The sequence below is a fragment of the Sinocyclocheilus grahami genome, unplaced genomic scaffold, assembly GCF_001515645.1.
Source record: "Sinocyclocheilus grahami isolate Dianchi unplaced genomic scaffold, SAMN03320097.WGS_v1.1 scaffold321.1, whole genome shotgun sequence".
Classification (NCBI taxonomy): Eukaryota; Metazoa; Chordata; class Actinopteri; order Cypriniformes; family Cyprinidae; genus Sinocyclocheilus; species Sinocyclocheilus grahami.
This window is the reverse complement of record NW_015505500.1, coordinates 195,047-214,434: the sequence shown is the minus strand read 5'-3', so window position 1 is coordinate 214,434 and position 19,388 is coordinate 195,047. Positions and strand designations below refer to the sequence as shown.

General features: G+C 38.9%; 3 protein-coding genes across 4 annotated transcripts in view; all 3 read right to left on the bottom strand.

Annotated features, from left to right (window-relative positions):
* Window positions 1-421: 421 nt before the first annotated feature.
* LOC107602186 (gap junction alpha-1 protein) lies at window positions 422-6,776 on the bottom strand. Of its 2 annotated transcripts, none has more exons than XM_016294614.1 (2): window positions 6,626-6,776; window positions 422-3,223 (listed from the first exon to the last, which is right to left on the bottom strand). In XM_016294614.1, the coding sequence occupies exon 2, from the start codon at window positions 3,205-3,207 to the stop codon at window positions 2,065-2,067; it is 1,143 nt and encodes a 380-aa protein (XP_016150100.1). In that variant the 5' UTR covers window positions 3,208-3,223; window positions 6,626-6,776; the 3' UTR covers window positions 422-2,064. The 2 variants fall into 2 exon arrangements, with proteins under 2 accessions (XP_016150100.1, XP_016150101.1); XM_016294615.1 differs by having other exon boundaries at window positions 422-3,219.
* A 926-nt stretch (window positions 6,777-7,702) lies between these two features.
* On the bottom strand, window positions 7,703-9,930 carry LOC107602176 (gap junction Cx32.2 protein-like). Its single transcript, XM_016294605.1, has 3 exons — window positions 9,878-9,930; window positions 9,292-9,350; window positions 7,703-8,912 (listed from the first exon to the last, which is right to left on the bottom strand). Exon 3 carries the CDS (start codon window positions 8,881-8,883, stop codon window positions 8,032-8,034), a length of 852 nt encoding a protein of 283 aa, XP_016150091.1. The 5' UTR covers window positions 8,884-8,912; window positions 9,292-9,350; window positions 9,878-9,930; the 3' UTR covers window positions 7,703-8,031.
* A 6,905-nt stretch (window positions 9,931-16,835) lies between these two features.
* The window catches only part of LOC107602175 (gap junction Cx32.2 protein-like), a 6,248-nt gene continuing 3,695 nt past the window's right edge, over window positions 16,836-19,388 (bottom strand). The window contains exon 2 of the mRNA XM_016294604.1: window positions 16,836-18,289. Within this exon, the coding sequence (XP_016150090.1) occupies window positions 17,509-18,255 (747 nt within the window). The 5' untranslated portion in view covers window positions 18,256-18,289 and the 3' untranslated portion in view covers window positions 16,836-17,508. The remainder of the gene's footprint in view (window positions 18,290-19,388) is intronic.

Here is a 19,388-nt window from a genome sequence, read left to right as displayed (position 1 = left end):
TCTAGATCAAAGTCTCCTGCTTTTTTTACATTCTTCTGCTCTAGCCACATGTGGTCCACAGACTCGGCCCAGGCATATGGTTTTATTTAGCTTTGTGGAAAGGTTAAATAGGAAACTTGGATAAGAGAAAAGGCACTGAATCTTTTTATATGATGAAATTTTGAAAGTTTCTTTTGGGGCAATTTAAAACATACATGTAAAAACTTATCAGTCTTTTGGTTTGCAAGTTGGTCTTGGCGTAGACGGATCTTGGCCTTTACACTGCGTTTGTCTCTATTGGCTGTTTAAACACGGTGGTTTGTGTAGGGCTAATTCTCTTGGATAAAAAGCCTGCACCAGACTTCTTTAGATACTGGCACCAGAGTTTGAGCATTAGTGTGGTCGAATAAAAGAGTTTGACTGAGACACCAATACAAAATGGCAAAGAAAAAATCTTTATTGGTTCAATTGCTTTTCACAGATTTGATTAATGTCCTTTTTTGTTTGATTGCTCGGTTTTTCCACTGTCATGCACAACGTACAACAGTGGATTCCCATGGAATGACATTACATCAGTTTTGTTCTGATTTAAAACCCAATTTGCACTTTTTACCAGATGCAAAATCTTGCCTTAGCCACTCAACATCCCAAACCCAAGGATTCTGTGAGAGCACTGTTTAAGTGTAGCGATTATATGCCTCATAGTGTGTTGTAAAATAAATTAGTTACGTGCATAACAGAGATCTTTTAGTCATTTTTGCATCAAATAACACCCTAGCCAAAATCTCAGTGCAAACACCATTGTAGCTGAAAAATCCATGAGTCTCTGCAAATGAGTACCAATATACTATGATGCACAATTTGAAAAACCAAAACAAAAAATGTCCATAATGAAATTTCATCTACTAGTGTTTGGTAGTTGTGGAGCTACGCTGGCATATATCTCTTAATATAACTGACTAAATATTAGTCCAGCTCTAAAAAGCAGTCATCTAGAAAAACAAAAAACTCACATTTGTGACATAGTTAGCTTGATTTACAGTACTAAAACTCTATCTCTCAAGCAGCAATGATTACATTGAGTTAAAAAGGTCATTCACTCCAAAGGTAAGACATTAATTCTACTCATTCTAATTCAAAACTTGTTCATTCAGTCTGTCCTCCCAAAAGAAACAAAAAGGAAAATAAAATGGCATTTTTAAAAAAAGAGAACAAAAACAAAGCCTTTTTCTCGCACACTATTAAAGACAATTTCAGTAAAAATCAAAATGCGGAAAAGAAAATCAAGCCGTGTAACAGTTGGTACAGCAGCTCAGTCCACAAATAGACATTTCTGTTTCATACCACCACCCAAAAAAGCAACAAATATCATCAAATAACAAAAACCAACACCACATAAATTCAAAGTTTATCAGGAAAATGACAGTCCACTGTGATTAATAAAAAAAACATATTTGCTGATGAATGTATTGTTGAAATTTGGATTATTGTCAATAAATATGCACTTGGATGGTATTAATTATGTAGACATGACCTTGAGTAGTAGTCAATCTTCATCTAGTGGTGGGATATCCTGTTAATGGTTATGAATAAATAAATATTAATTCGTGACTGCAAACACCCTGTTGGACAATGTAGATTTGAGGTCATGTGACGTAATAACCGGGATCGACTGTAGGGGGGTTAAAACACAAATCTACACCTACTGTAAGAGTGCAACTTGTTCAAATGGAATCGTTGTGTGGCATTTTAATAAACCCAATACTAACAAGCACAACAAAATCAATCACATGACCAAGGCATATTTTGGTGGGCAGAATTGAGAGACGCGCCAGGTTTGGCCCCGTTTGTGCCGCTTCGAGTCCCCCCTGGCTGTTCGGTTGTTAGGACATGTTAGTGCTGCTAGTTTCAACATCATTATTAATGAATAGTACCTCCAGCAGTGTGAGTAATTTTATGTCTCTTTATCGACTAGAGTGAGGAACTTGTGCGGATGAAGCCCTGCCCCCTCAGTACAGGAAATGAGTGTGTCTCATTGCCTGGGTCAGTCCTCTAGTGTCGTGACATGGCACCAAGTCGACACAGCTAGACGTCCAGGTCGTCAGGCCTCGCTCGACTGCTCATTCGGCTGCTGGCGCGGCTGCACGGCCGAGCGTCTATCAACGCCAGCGGCTGCAGCTCGTGGCCCGGTGTCAGTTTCTTGTGCTCGTGAGTGTCGTCAGGGTAGTCGAAGGCCTGAGCGTGCGAGTTGGAGATGGTGCTGCCGTTCTGGCCCAAACGGTTCTGTTCGGTGCTGTAGTTGGCCCAGTTCTGCTCGTTGGCCTGCTTGTTGTAATTGCGACAAGAGTTGGTCCGCTCGCCGGTGGCTAGCTTGTAGCCCGGAGGCGACATTGGCGAGAGCGGCGCGGTCGGCGAGGAGCAGCCGTTGTAGTAGGCGTATTTGGTCGTGGACAGTTCCTTCGGCGTGGGGCTCAGGGTGCCGGTGGGGAACTGGTTTTGGCGGCCTTTCACGCGGTCCTTGATCCGTTTGAAGAGCACGTAGACGAGCTCGATGATGTTGAGCAAAAGTGACACGAGCGAAACCACCAGCATGAAGATAATGAAGATGGTCTTCTCCGTGGGGCGGGAGAGGAAACAGTCCACCTGATGGGGACAAGGCGAACGCTCACACGTGTACACGGCGGACAGGCTGAAGCCGTAGATGTACCACTGGAGCAACAGGAAGCCCACCTCAAAGATGGACTTGAAAAGGATGCTGACGATGTAGGTGCGCAGCAGGGCACCCTTCATCTTCACCTTGCCGTGCTCCTCCAGGCCGTGCTTGAACTTCTTGAGCTCGATCTTCTTGAGATGGAGCTCGACGTCACCACCGTCGTTCTGCACGGCCTTCAGCTCCTCCTCCCTGCGGTTGAGCTTCTCCTCCTTGCGCATCAGGTAGAAAACGTGCGCCAGGTACAGGAGCGTAGGCGTGGACACAAAGATGATCTGAAGCACCCAGAAGCGCACGTGCGAGATAGGAAACGATTTGTCGTAGCAGACGTTGTCACAACCGGGCTGCTGGGTATTGCACTTGAAAGCTGACTGCTCGTCACCCCAGGCCGACTCCACTGCCGTTCCCAGAACTAGGATCCGGAAGATGAAGAGCACAGAGAGCCAGATTTTCCCTCCGGCCGTGGAGTAGGCCTGCACCTTGTCAAGAAGTCTTCCCAACGCACTCCAGTCACCCATCTTGAGGGAGTTCTAGCTGAAAATAGAAAGCTGAGATGTAATAAAATGTATTTAGACACTTTTGGGACACTTCAGTGACACTTATATGTCTGAATATCATCACATTAGATGCAAAACATCAAAGTGATATGTCTGAACGGATAATACTTCACTTTTAATTTTTTTTCTGTCATTTTTAATCAAACAGTCCATCACTTTTAGTGGATGTCATATTAGTATATACACACACACACACACACACACGCGCGTGCGTTTGTTTCTGTGAATTGTGGGGACTTTCCATAGACTTCTATTACTTTTATACACACCAAACAATATTTTTTATCCCCTAACCCAACCCTAAACCTACCCCTTACAAAAAACATTTGGTCCCCACAATGTAGCATAAAGTACACAGACACACACACACACACACACACACACACATAGTTATGTAATGCAAAGCAATTCATACATTTTGAAGTGTGGCTCAAGTGGCCACATGTAGTATATTTTTCTGTACATAAAGCACATGATGAAAGTGTTAGTTTCAGCACCTGCTGAGGATGTTATTATGAAAATAATCATGAGAGTGACCTCAGGATTATCATAATATAAACTACACCTGGTCTCAGATAGCTCAGATAACAAACATGTGGCTTACACACATAGGGGTTTGGTTTGGGGTTTTAAAGATAACTGCCAGGCATTGTGTCTTTTGCTTTGTGAAATACAATTTCTCATGCAAATGCTACCATGACAGAAAGTGACTCATTATCTGCTGATTAAAACGTCTTAAATGCCATGAAGAAAACATGACTAAGCAGCTAGGACAATGGAGAATTTAAAGATCCTTGTTTATTTAGCGAGATGTCGGTCCCTCCAGTCACATCAGAGATGTTTAAATAATGCACAATAATATTCACTTGAAATCTGAATAGAATTGGGCTGCAAGTCTTTGATTAATCCTCTGCACAGCATGGAAAATCAAATATCATAAGGAACCGTTTATAAAGTTCTTAAGAACTGCCTGATTCATGTGGCGCAGGCATGAAGCAGAGCATCCCTTCAATATCCTGGACAATCTGTGGGTCTCGTGTCACTAATAAAAAGTTGAAATGGGGTATGTGGAATGTATATTATGACAGTGTTAAAAGTCCATATAGATAGCAAGTGGGCAAAACAAATTCTACTGAATTTTAGAAAGTTATATAGTAAAGTACATAGAATAATAACTGTTTGTTGCGTTTATTTAAACATATAAAAATCTAACTTGTCATTACATTGATTGCACAAAATAATGTAGGAATGTTTGGGAATTACAGGTTAAAGTCCTGCCACAGTCAAGCCGCTTAACATTGTATTGAGGGACTGAACAGCGCCCCCTACTCGGCGCGGGGCGAAACAGATCGTTTTTTCACCAGAAAGTCGTATTAAGAGTTCTAAAAACAAAGGAAGAAAAGACCCAACGTTGTTTTCCCATCGTATTTTAACACACACACACACACACACACGCGCGTGCGTTTGTTTCTGTGAATTGTGGGGACTTTCCATAGACTTCTATTACTTTTATACACACCAAACAATATTTTTTATCCCCTAACCCAACCCTAAACCTACCCCTTACAAAAAACATTTGGTCCCCACAATGTAGCATAAAGTACACAGACACACACACACACACACACACACACACATAGTTATGTAATGCAAAGCAATTCATACATTTTGAAGTGTGGCTCAAGTGGCCACATGTAGTATATTTTTCTGTACATAAAGCACATGATGAAAGTGTTAGTTTCAGCACCTGCTGAGGATGTTATTATGAAAATAATCATGAGAGTGACCTCAGGATTATCATAATATAAACTACACCTGGTCTCAGATAGCTCAGATAACAAACATGTGGCTTACACACATAGGGGTTTGGTTTGGGGTTTTAAAGATAACTGCCAGGCATTGTGTCTTTTGCTTTGTGAAATACAATTTCTCATGCAAATGCTACCATGACAGAAAGTGACTCATTATCTGCTGATTAAAACGTCTTAAATGCCATGAAGAAAACATGACTAAGCAGCTAGGACAATGGAGAATTTAAAGATCCTTGTTTATTTAGCGAGATGTCGGTCCCTCCAGTCACATCAGAGATGTTTAAATAATGCACAATAATATTCACTTGAAATCTGAATAGAATTGGGCTGCAAGTCTTTGATTAATCCTCTGCACAGCATGGAAAATCAAATATCATAAGGAACCGTTTATAAAGTTCTTAAGAACTGCCTGATTCATGTGGCGCAGGCATGAAGCAGAGCATCCCTTCAATATCCTGGACAATCTGTGGGTCTCGTGTCACTAATAAAAAGTTGAAATGGGGTATGTGGAATGTATATTATGACAGTGTTAAAAGTCCATATAGATAGCAAGTGGGCAAAACAAATTCTACTGAATTTTAGAAAGTTATATAGTAAAGTACATAGAATAATAACTGTTTGTTGCGTTTATTTAAACATATAAAAATCAAACTTGTCATTACATTGATTGCACAAAATAATGTAGGAATGTTTGGGAATTACAGGTTAAAGTCCTGCCACAGTCAAGCCGCTTAACATTGTATTGAGGGACTGAACAGCGCCCCCTACTCGGCGCGGGGCGAAACAGATCGTTTTTTCACCAGAAAGTTAGATAGCAAGTGGGCAAAACAAATTCTACTGAATTTTAGAAAGTTATATAGTAAAGTACATAGAATAATAACTGTTTGTTGCGTTTATTTAAACATATAAAAATCTAACTTGTCATTACATTGATTGCACAAAATAATGTAGGAATGTTTGGGAATTACAGGTTAAAGTCCTGCCACAGTCAAGCCGCTTAACATTGTATTGAGGGACTGAACAGCGCCCCCTACTCGGCGCGGGGCGAAACAGATCGTTTTTTCACCAGAAAGCCGTATTAAGAGTTCTAAAAACAAAGGAAGAAAAGACCCAACGTTGTTTTCCCATCGTATTTTATGAGACAAATTGTTGTTATAATTAGTTCCTATTAAATCCCTGTTTACGTTTTTCTTCAAAACTTTTTTTTCCAGCCACAAAGTTTTTTTTTTTTTTTTTAAATGTCTGTTATTCAATTCGTTTTAATTACTGAAATGCCTATTAAATGACCTCTTTTTCACCGAACGTGTCCTGCACAGCAGCCGTGAATACAAAATATGAAATATTGACCCATATATTTCCATAGATATGAGATTTCGATCATTTCATGAACTTCTAAACCCACTCAAATGTGAAGTTAAACTGTAATCTGACGAGAGGCATCAGAATTCTTTAAAAGTAACTTTCCATTGTGTTGCTCAGTTCTGAATATTAGTGCCGCTATGAAAAATAAATAAATAAATAAAACGTTTGGAAAAGTTGTAAGACTTTCTGTAAAAACTTAACGTTACCTGGAGAGAAGTAAAGAGAGGAGAGCCCTGTAGGGACTTACTCCGTCACTCCGAAGATCAGTCACCAAATCCAAGTAAGCGACTATGGAGAAACTGAGGCGCACTTGTCAAACTTTCCCTGCTTATAAGAGACTCGGAGGGAAGAAAGTGGAAAGCAGACGCACAAAGTTTGGCAAAGTCACATGACTGGCTCCGTCACAAGAAAGAGTTTTTGGGTCCTCCTCACGCACTCTTCGCTTGGCGAGCTTCTTCAACTCAGACGAGCAAATGTTTCTCTCGAAAACTTGTCTTATTAACAATAATTGACAATCATAATACAATATAAATAGCATATTAATAAATATAGCGTAATATAATGGCATTTCTAACGTGATTGTACATAAGTAAGGACGTTTGTATGATTATCCGAATAGAATAGTCCCTAAAAGGGAACGTTTGGTATGTTGAGGTAAAGAATATAAATATAAAAAGTATATTAGGCTATCATTGTTAACTGCGAATGTTTTAATTTGACATATTCGGTAAATATTAAAAGTCATTTTGGTTACACTTTACTTGAAGGGGTGTGCATAAGACTGATATGACACCTTCATGATAATGACATGACACATGCATATGAAGGTTTTTTTTATGCATGTTTATGACAACTGTCATTAAGTGTCATTCACTCAGTTATGTAATTTTTAATGCAAAGATGACATTGTTTGAGATGTCTTTGTTATGGGCTATGGTTAGGGGTAAGGGTAGGTCAAATAATGTCATATTTGCATTAAAAAAGACATAACTGAGCGAATGACACTTAATGATAGTTGTCATAAACATGCATAAAACCTCTTTCATATTCATGTGTCATGTCATGATTATGAAGGTGTCATGTCAGTCTTATGCACACCCCTTCAAGTAAAGTGTAACCCTTTTAGTGTTTAAATATTTTATATGTAATATAATGTATTATAAATAAACTTGTAGTGTTAAATATGATAAAATCATGTGCGTGTGCATTTGCAGATTTGTTTTATTTATTAATCATTTAATATCTTTGTCCCTGATGTCCCTTCTATATAAGAAAACAACTGATGCATCTTCATTTATGTATTTCTCTTACAATGTTTATTCTTAGTGCACAAAAAGAAAAAGTTGGTTAAACATATTTCGTGGTGCATTGCTAAAATAGCATTAAAAACGATATAATTAATACAGTAACTCGGGCACACAAAAAAAAAATCACTGGCCTTGTAGTGACAGAAGTTAGGGGTTAGTGAGTGCAACTCAAGAAGATTACAGCGACATCTAGTGTTCATTTAGTAAAAGTTACAATCAACATTAATTTTTTTCCATAGGCTGTGTTGATTATATAAAGTTGAATATATTATGTGCATTTCATGTTACCACAATGACTTATTGCCCTATGCCTCAGGTTTGGCTCCATCAAGGCTGCCTTTGGTTTGATCGCCTTTGGTTTGATCCCACCTGTTCTGAAAGGCCATGTTTAACTCATTGTGTCTCATTCCATGAGCAGAATCAAGTTCTACTGAAAAAGGTGAAGGATAACGGGAATCGCCAGCATACATTACATTCCTATATTTCTTATTTCTCCCACTTACCCTCTTACAAAGCAAATAGAAGATTTCTAGAACATTTAAGGCCAGAGACACGCATGCCACCACCAACATGAAGATAATGAAGATGGTTTTCTCTGTGGGTCTAGACACGAAACACTCGGTCTCCACCGTACATGGCAACTGCTTACAGTGGAACTTACGCTCCATGATAAATCCAAACAGATAATACTGTCCAACGATGAAAGCCACCTCAAAAATGATTTTAATAAACAGCTGGGTCAAGTAACTACCCAGCATGCTTCCTTTGATTTCAACCTTCCCTTTTTCGTTGGTATATTTTGGAGACTTTGACATCGGGTTTCTTTTCTGCTCCTCTCTCAGTTTGTTCTCTTGGTGGATGATGTGCACCACGTGGCCCAGATACACCAAAGTTGGAGTGGAAACGAAGATGATCTGCATGACCCAGAAGCGAATATGCGAGATGGGGAACTTCCAGTCATAGCACACGTTCTCGCAACCAGGCGTCCTGGTGTTGCACACTAAGTTGGATCGCTCATCACCCCACACATTCTCCGCTCCTGCTCCCAGCACCAGGATCCTGAAGATGAAGAGGACGCTCATCCATATCTTGCCGATGACGGTGGAGTGAGACTGTACTTTGTCCAGTAAAGCTGAGAGGAATCCCCAGTCTCCCATGATTGGTTGCTCAGTTGCTCAGGGCTTCCCTGGAGGATAAACAGGGGATTTACATGGAAGTGTCCACAATTGCTTTCTATATGAAACCATGGTGATCAAAACAATTTTTTGAAGGTCTTTTTTCCCCCAACTTTTTTAACGCCACGTTATGAGCAAGCCAGGTTCTTGTTATAATCAAAAAGGCAAAGGAATATGGGAATTGTCACCTTAAGGCCACCATGAACATTACAGGTCAAAACAACAATACAGACTTGATCAAATCTAGAATAGCAGTTACAGCGACTGAGATTTTTTCATAGACTACTGCACACGGACCATTTTGCTGTTGCTTTCACTTCCCAAATATATTTCTAGTTTATTGAAAGAGCTTACACAGTATCTTATCTGTTATACAAATTTCATACTCACCAAATAATTTTATGGAGAAAAAAATGCTGTCTTGTAATCTCAGAGTATTTGTTGCCACCCTATAAAAATATAAAATCATAATCACGGTTTAGAACAAAATCTCTTCGGGTTCTTCTGAAATCAAAGACAAGTTTTGTGGCGTTTTGGTTTATTGACTGAATAAACCTGAAATCTTTGAAGAAAGTTACTTTTTAGTGATGTTTCTATAATGTTTTCTGTAAGATTTAATAAAGATAGGGGGACTCCAGTAAAAAAGAAATAAATAAATAAACGCTCATTCTATTTAAGATATTAAAACTGTTTTAAAATGTTTTAAATATATTTGATTGAATAAATAATAACTTCATCTCACTTATTTAAATACATTTGATATTTAAGACTCAATAATCTGAAGAAAAGTTAATACTTTTGAGTGATGTTTCTAAAAAAATGTTTTGTAAGATTAAAGATATAAAAGAATGTATAATTTAATTCTTCTAATTCTTCTAACTTTATATATAAATATATTTAACGAGTTTAAAGATAAGATTGGGACTGCAGTTAAAAAAAAAAAAACATACTCCAACAAATCCCAAAATATTCTTACCTGAACAAATGGATCCGAATGGTAATTTCCCCTAATGCTACAACTAATACTATTTGGTGTTTTTTCAATGTATGCTTCAGACATGGGTCACGACGAGGCGTTCCCCCATAGCGACCCCTAGAGGATGCAGTGTCTCGTTCCCTACTCAGGGAACCATGGTTACATAAGTAACCCGAGACGTTTTACTGGTGGTAAACCCGAGACGTTTTGTGGTCCAGGGTCACATATATATTTCACACACACGCAAAATTGAACTTTTATTCATCAGTTTTGATAATTACAGTTTTAAATTGACATATTTTATAAGGAACCCTTTAAAGATGTTAGTTTTAATAAAAAAAAAAAAAATAATAAATCAACCCAACATTTAAAAGGCTTTTTTGATCATAAAAAAGCACCAGTCATATTACTTTCCCTAATTTGAAACAAGCCTTTATGAATCCCAACATTTAATACATGAAATATGGAGGAAAACATATAGACCTATTTATAATTTTCTGCACAAACCACTTGACCCTGACAACCTCTTTCAAGTAACAACTGTTTCAAGTAAATCCTTGTGTAATCTGTCAGTAAAAAGGAGTTTTATTTTTCAAGAATTGTAATTCTTGTTTAATTGTGTGTAATTGTGGGAGAGAGACTTGCGGATAGTCATACTCACGATGAACTTTTAGCCTGTCTTGAGTCTCTGAGTAATCTTACTAACTAAGGGACATAAATAACAAACATTTTTACACTCAGGATCTGAAAAACTGCAACATAGATTTAACCTAAACCTCCTGGGAATCAAAAGAAATATTTATTCAGGCCCAGACAATAAGATCGTCTTGCAGTGACCGATTAACTAAAGCCCAAATGTAGCACTGGTATTGAGGAATGTACCATCATGGACTCACTTATTGCAACTCATGCTGAAAAAGGAATTGACATAAAATCAGATTAGCAAATTATGCCTAACTCAAAATTTTAGGGAACATGTGCTTACCATTTACCAGCTTCAACCACCCCCATATAGTGATGTCTCATCATAATATTGACTGAAAACTAAATAATACAAATCTAAGAGCTAATCCTTTCAATCAGATAGACTGAAAGTAAATATTAACATTAATGTGGGGGAAATTCTGTGGTGAAATCAGAAGATCTGATTACTATATGAAATGGCTGTTTCAGAATGTTTTCTTGGACATAGTATAGGCAAGACAAGTGTACAATTCTGACTTATCTAGCTATATTTTTCAGAAGAGTTTTACAGTAGTCCAAATGCATTTAAGCAAATTTATCCTATAACAAGCTACTTTCCCCCACAATAGAGTGGGGGAACTATGACGTCAGAACCCGGAAGAGTATTTCGTCGTGGGTTCCTTCGAGATTTTCCTATATGGGGTTTTATAATGGGTTTTTTCAATTTATGAGTAAAATAAAGCTTGTGGTAAACATAGCTTGATGATACTTTTACGTTTTTACTTTTACGATGTTCTCTCTTTAACATCATCTGATCCAGGGGCCAGTGCTCTGCTGGGTCCAGCCCAGAAAGAGCAGGAAACGGATGAAGAGAGCGAAGAAGCTGAGGCTGAGCCTTCTAAATCCTCCTGCCCTGCGTATGATGAGCTCTTAGAGGTTATGGATCGCGCCATGGCAAGACTTGACTTGCCGTGGAAGCGGACTAAGGAAGTGGCATCACAAGGTCATCTCGAGGAACGTTATCTTTCTGGCCATAACCCTCCAGCTCAGGTGAGCCTTCCTTTCCTTCCTGATCTCCATACTGAGATCGAGAAGGAATGGAAGAGGCCGTTTTCCTCACGCATCCATCGGTTTCAGCATACCAGTTATGCGAATATCTAGGTGATGCGCGAAAACGGCTATGAGAGAATGCCCCCTGTAGAAGAGACGCTAGCTAGCTATCTCTCTATGGATGAGACATCGTCTCAAAACTCCCTCCTTGCCATCCGTGCCTCTTCAAGCTACATCTAAATTGAATGGCAGGGCATACGCAGCAGCAGGTCAGGCGGTGCTCCAGGCATACCAGGCTGATCTGCTGAAAGACCTGGATAAAGGCGAGGGCCTTTCTTCTGATGAGATGGCTGAGTTGCGCCGCACCACGGATCTTGCTCTCCGTGCTACTAAGCAGGCTGCCTCTGTTATGGGCAGATCTATGGCGGCGATGGTAGTAACGGAGAGGCAGCTGTGGGCAAACCTGGCAGACATCGGGAAGAAAGAAAGGGGTTTTCTTCTCGATGCCCCGGTTTTGCCCTCTGAACTTTTTGGTACATCCGTTGAGACGGTCGTCTAAAAGTTCAGGGACATAGTATAGGCAAGACAAGTGTACAATTCTGACTTATCTAGCTATATTTTTCAGAAGAGTTTTACAGTAGTTCAAATGCATTTAAGCAAATTTTTCCTATAACAAGCTACTTTCCCCCACAATAGAGTGGGGGAACTATGACGTCAGAACCCGGAAGAGTATTTCGTCGTGGGTTCCTTCGAGATTTTCCTATATGGGGTTTTATAATGGGTTTTTTTCAATTTATGAGTAAAATAAAGCTTGTGGTAAACATAGCTTGATGATACTTTTATGTTTTGTTCTACAACGTAAATTACACCCATCCATACCCAAAACAAAAATTTTGAAGCAATTATGTTCATTTTTGAAAATGTATGTTTTTAAATAAGTGACTAGATAAGAACGTTTGGGCTGTAAGTGTGTGCAGTTTACATTGTAAAACAAAACGTAAAAGTATCGTCAAGTTATGTTTACCACAGGCTTTATTTTACTCATAAATTGAAAAACCCCATAGGAAAATCTCGAAGGAACCCACGACGAAATACTCTTCCGGGTTCTGACGTCATAGTTCCCCCACTCTATTACCCTTCACGGGGAACTTGATTGACAGGCGATCTGACCAATCATAACGCCGAATTTGCCAATTTTGCCTGACAAACAAACCAGACCAGAGAGTAGATTAATGTCAGTGAACTTGAAAAATGGTGTGTATTGACGTCTTTGCACAGTTGAAACAAGATACCTTCTTATGTTCATTCATGTTTATTTCATGCTACAACTAGTATAGAGGACGAGATGATCACTTCACGTGAGGCGCTACAGTGATCTGTCACAACACATTAAAAAGCCACAAAATGGCATTTATTGTTTGAATTTCTTTAAAAAATTACAAAATTTGAAAGCTGAGACTATACCAAAAGTAACGGCGTAAAGACAACAATACACAACATTTTTCAATTTCAAGTCCACCGTCATTAATCTACTCTCCTGTCTGGTTTGTTTGTTGGACAAAAATGGCAGATTCGGCATTATGATTGGTCATCTCGCCTGTCGATCAAACTCCCTGCGAAGGGTCAATTAGCAGTGTGCAAATAAACGCAACATTACTGTTTTTAATGTAGCACTTCAGTCTGCATCAATGCAGAGTGAGTTGAAGTAATCGCACGCTCTCTGTACTATACTCTGCTGGAAAGTCTGATTCATTCCAGTGAATCGGTTCGTCCTAGACAGTCCTCTTTCTCTCTCGCTGGAAAGTAGGCCTACAATTGTGTCTAATCTATCAGTTCGTCCGAAATCACCCACGCTGTCATATATGTAGTCCGATTCATTCTCTTGAATTGTTTCGTTCTAACTTTTCTAACTATTCGAGTCGCTTCAGGTCATTTTTGTATTCGTATTCATCAAATATAAATGTATAATCTTAATTTATGTATAAATTAAGCATTATTCTAATATTTCCTTTACATTTAGCCTATTTAATGTAAATGTAGGATATTTATTCAAGTTTGAAGTTGTCACTAAATCATGAGTAGCTAGACTGACAAGTTACAGGTTTAAAGTAGCTTCTCCAACACATGGTTGTGCTTTCAGATGCACAAACTTTAGCAGTCAGAAATGCACGACAACAACAAAAGACACCTCTCATTTGAAATTAAAATCCCTGTAGCCCAGTCACAGTGACCATAGAGACACATATAACCTCCATGGAAAATGATGTGATTGTCTTCTTTTAGTCTTCTTTTAGTGGTTTGCATCATAAGACTCCACTTGAGCAGGACAAAGCAATCTTTCAGTTATGATTTTAAAGATGATCTGGGTGACCTATAAATGGGTGGTGAGGATGAGGAAATTGTTAGCACAAAATTTGTCTTTTCATGTGGTGTTTGTGTGGTTTTTCATTCAGTCGGAACAACCATATCCGTACAACACCACTTCATAGGACCTCAAGAAAAAAATCCTGTTTTCCCATTTTCTCCCATAATTATGGTTTCTGTGGAGAATGTAGGAAATAGCTGTGGTGTAACTGTACATGATAACTGGATAAAGTTCAGACGTGCATGTTACTTGTTTACACTTGAAGACAGTTGCATTTGAATTTATTCATTTGACAGGTGCATTTATCCAAATAATTCCTTTGCTTTTGTATCACAGTCAGACATTTATATTAAAATGATTTTTTGAAACAGTACAATTTTATGAACCTATAACTGTACAAAGCAAAACCAGCATAACATGTAATGATCATGGGCTTGGACTGCATCTTGAATGCTTTGGATTACACAAGATATTTTTACAAACCGAATTTGCAAAATGCAAACTTGCTTTCCCTTTAACATTGAGTTTGTGTTTTAAAAAAGCACGGTCTATGTAAAGTTTCATCACATATTCTCATGATGATATGGGAGGTGACTTTTAACATTTCTTGGTTTCATGTATTGCAACATCTCGAGTCAAAGCTGGACAATGTGAAGGGTGGTGTGATGTAAATCTGTTTGTGTGATTTTGGACTTGGTGTGAGTACGTGCTCAATGACCCGAAGTGAAATGCAGATTTGTTTTTGGATTTTTTTGTGGGTGGACACTAAATGAAAGCTACACTTATAAAAATTACAAAACTTGTTGAAAGTCAGATCCTGAGAGTGCAGCAATTCAGCCATTATTGTAAACATATTTACTGTTAACATGTCGTGTGCAAATATAAATACAACATCAACCAAGCGTGTTGTTTATAAGGTGCAGGAGAAGTTACATTTCTAAATATTGCAAGTTGGGTAAATTGTCCTATATTAACCAGGACAAGTCTTTCCATCTTCCCACCACAGGAGGGCGTATGAGGATTACAAATATTTTAAAACTCAGAAAACTCAAGCACCAGTGCATTTTCAATGCATAAAATAAAACTTTAGACAGATTAACACAATATTTATAGCCGTTGTGCTTAGAAAACAAAGAAAAAAAAGTACTTTTACATTTATAACGTTATATTATTTTTTAAAGTTAAAAATATTTTTTTAAATAAATGTAAAAAAAAAAAATACTTAAAAGTGTACTCGATATAATCTGTTTTCATTGTTACAGTGCATTTTATTGATCATTTTTGTGCTTCAAGTTTTCCCATCAAGGAATATTTCTCCCCCAAATACAAAAGGAAAAAAAAATACAGGTCGTCAACATTAATATGGGCTTCTTTCTTCCATAGACCCCCAAAGGGAAATATTAGGCAAGTAACAAGACACCCGAGAAACAGTGTTGGCTTTACTAATGTCAAATCTGGCATGACACGTGAAGTGACGTGTGGCCAAGTATGGTGACCCATACTCAGAATTAGTGCTCTGCATTTACCCATCCAAAGTGCACACACACAGCAGTGAACACACACAAACCGTGAACACACACCCAGAGCAGTGGGCAGCCATTTATGCTGCGGCGCCCGGGGAGCAGTTGGGGTTCGGTGCCTTGCTCAAGGGCACCTCAGTCGTGGTATTGCAGGTGGGAGAGAGTGCTGTACATTCACTCCCCCCACCTACAATCCCTGCCGGTACGAGACTCGAACCCACAACCTTTGGGTTATGAGTCCGACTCTCTAACCATTAGGCCACGACTTCCCACGTGACGCCATATTTGAATATTTGTGAGTTAAAACCTTAAAATATGAGCATGTTCAAATAGAACAAATTAGGTTCCAACAGCACATGAGATGTGTGAAGTACTTCTACGATACCTTAAGATCGTCATTTGGGGAGGTGTGGAACAAAATGAGGGTAAATGAGACAATTGATATGTTTGGATGCTCCTTTAAAGGTGTCATATGATGCGATTTAAATTTTTCCTTTCTCTTTGGAGTGTTACAAGCTCTTAGTGCATAAATAAGATCTGTAAAGTTGCAAAGACTAAAGTCTCAAATCCAAAGAGATATTCTTTATTAAATTTAAGAGTCAACCACGCCTACCTAAAACGGCTCGTTCTAACACGCCCCCACATGTCTACATCACGATGTGGGAAGATTTGCATAACGCCGCCCAAATGTTCACGCAAAGAAAGAAGGTGTAAGTATTATTCTCGCTGTAGGATTGTTGTTGCCGCCGCCGCCATGTCGTGAAGGCGCTGTGTGTTTCGTTGTGAAAGTGAAACTACTTTGTTTGGCCTTCCAAAAAAGGACGATATCCGCTTCGTCATGCCTGGAGCTGATCCGTGCTGGTTGCTGAGGAAATACATCAACTTCGTGCTGTAGATCGCTGGATCAGCTTTCACCGTGGACGAAGCAGAGTCCAGCCCGGGGTCGTCACATGTGGTTGCCGCAAGCCCAACCTTGGTTCGTCGAGGTTTTACATTTTAACGTGTATGAAATAAAAAAAATAAAAAAAAACTCAACTCCTTCGTCGAATCCGCCGGCCGCGCCTTTCTCAAACCCGCCCGCCTCTGCTTACTTAAGCCTCTGCTCATACTCTAGGCCGCTGCTCACTTAAGGCCGCGGTGTGACGCTTTTTCGTTGTGAAAGCGAAACTACATTGTTTGGCCTTCCAAAAGAGGACACGACTAATCGGCGTGTTTCAGAAAGGCGGGGCATAGAGGAGAAACATTAATGTACAGTATGTGGAAAATAATGTATTTTTTTAACCTTAAACCGCATAAACACATTTCATTACACCAAATACACCAAATAATGTTCTTTTTAGCAACATAATATGACCCCTTTAATTCTTTGCTGAAATTAAGGAAACTAACAATTCCTGATATAGGCCTACATGTCTACCCACACATCATTAGCTGAGCAATCCTTTAATATATATATAAAAGCATAGTAACGTTATTTACAAAGGTTTTAACACATTCATTTTAACTAATGAAAACATTTCATGATTAAAGCACAATGTGTAAGTGCTAAAATTAGCATGAGCTATGCTTTTATGAAACAAATAATGTCATATACTAACACTGCTCTCGTATAGTTACATGTGGTTTGCTTTAACCAAACAGAGAGGAAAATATGTAAAGTTACAAAATGAACTATTGTGTGTTATGACAATTCTACTGTAAAACACATAGAGCATCACAAAGGTTTATACGAAGAGATAAATGATAAGTCATATGACAAGACATTACTTTAATAAAGGTTAAAGTTAAATAAAGTCCATATAAAATTACCTGAAATGCCCTGCGGCACCATGCAGATGTTCATCAACATTCAGTCTGGTGCAAACATTGTTCAAAATACATATAATAATTTCACAGCAAAACAAAAACTGTGCAAAACAAAATGATCACAATGAATTTGAATACCTAGACCCTACATTCATTTAGCTATGGACAAGCTTACAACATCAAACATGATCTTTTCAGCCTTAAGTTTAGGTAGACTTTAAAGTTCCTGTAATGTACATCTTGGATCCGTTTAAACCTTGCGAGAACGTGCTCTTCTGTGTGCCACGATGTCTCTTTGACCCGCGGCACATCAGGTAGAACATCTCGATCACGTTCAGAAGCAGAGAGATACATGACACCACCAGCATGAAGATGATAAAGATGGTTTTCTCAGTGGGACGAGACATGTAACACTCAACCGTATGAGGGCAAGGAGATTGGGAGCATTCTATCTTAGGGATCATTATGAAACCGTAAATATAATACTGGCCTACGATAAAAGCAGCCTCAAGCAAGATCTTAGCAAACAAGCTGGCTAGGTAACTACCTAACAACTGGCCCTTGATTATAACTTTGCCATGATCGTCGGTGTATTTGGGATGTTGCTTTTCCTCTTGGCTTTCAGTCTGATGTCTCAGTTTCTTATCTTTGTGGAGAATATGCAGAACGTGGCCGAAGTATAGAAGCGTTGGCGTGGACACAAAGATGATCTGAAGTACCCAGAAGCGAATGTGGGAGATTGGAAAGGTGTGATCGTAACACACATTCGTACAACCAGGTTGCTTAGTGTTGCAGATCATTTTGGATTGTTCATCGCTCCACACCTTTTCGGCCCCGGCTCCGAGAACCATGATCCTGAAGACAAAGAGGACAGTGAGCCACACTTTCCCAATGACCGTGGAGTGAGACTGCACTTTGTCCAGCAGCTTGGAGAGAAAGCCCCACTCTCCCATGCTTGTGCCTTTAGTATCTTCCCTGCCTGGAAAACTAGGGGAGAAAAACAGCATTTTGAGTGGCTGGGTTTAGATCTTTTTAAAAATCAATTTGACCTAAAAATGAATTTTTTATTTATTCACCATCAAACCCCATGTGCAGTGCAAAACAAAATAATTTCTTATTCGGTATGTTTGTCCTGTTTTCCAGTACAAATACCGGTATCTAAACTTTCTTAAATTTAAACAAGAAAAGCAAAATGACTTAAGATATTAAGTCTTAAATTCCAGAAAATAAAATTAAGTGAGTTTATGCTTAAAAGAAGAAAAAAATTATCATCAGTGGGTTAAGCAAAAATAAAGATTTTCTTAAAGGTGACATATCATGAAAATCTGACTTTTCCAGGTTTTAAGTGCTATAATCAGGTCCCTGGTGCATCTACCAACCAAGGAAACGTGAAAAAGATTAACCCAGTAACTTTGTTTTGGTAAGCCTTTTTCTGCAAGCGTCTGAGAAAACGAGCGCGTCTGATTTCGCTCCCTTGGTGATGTGGCAAAGGGATTCCATTATAATATTACCGCCCCATAATCTGTAAGTTTCCATCTGCGCCGTCATTTTGATTTCACAAGCGACAACGGTGTACCAGCTCTAATGCCATGGCGAAAGTTTGAGCAAAACATGCGAACTGTTCTGTCTCACAGACGAGCACAGAACACTGTTTAGAGTCCCAGCCTCAGAGGAGACAACAGAGCAGAGCATTTATTGATGTATTTACTGTATATTGCTGCTGCCACACAGATCTAAAATAAACATGGGATTTATTTCCCAGCTGTTTACCTTCACAGACATAACCTACTGTTTTTGTAACTCATGTGTGTTTTTAACATAAACTTGTGTGTGAATGAGAACTTAGTTTAGTACTCGCATGCTGTGACAGCCGCTTTCTGTCCGTGTGCTTCGGATGTGTGCGCTCAGACAACTGTATATCTGAAGTTTAAACTCATATGGTTTAAAACGCATGATTTCAGCGCGATAAACATGATAATCAGAATCAAAACTGATGTTTTTTAACAGATACCAGTTGTAAAGGCGCAGCTCTATTCTGGAAAAGAGGGCGGGGAGCAGCAGCTCATTTGCATTTAAAGAAACAGGC

Excerpts from the sequence above, each read along its gene's own strand:
- LOC107602176 (XM_016294605.1), bottom strand. The coding sequence starts at position 8,883 with ATGGGAGACTGGGGATTCCTCTCAGCTTTACTGGACAAAGTACAGTCT.
- LOC107602186 (XM_016294614.1), bottom strand. The coding sequence starts at position 3,207 with ATGGGTGACTGGAGTGCGTTGGGAAGACTTCTTGACAAGGTGCAGGCC.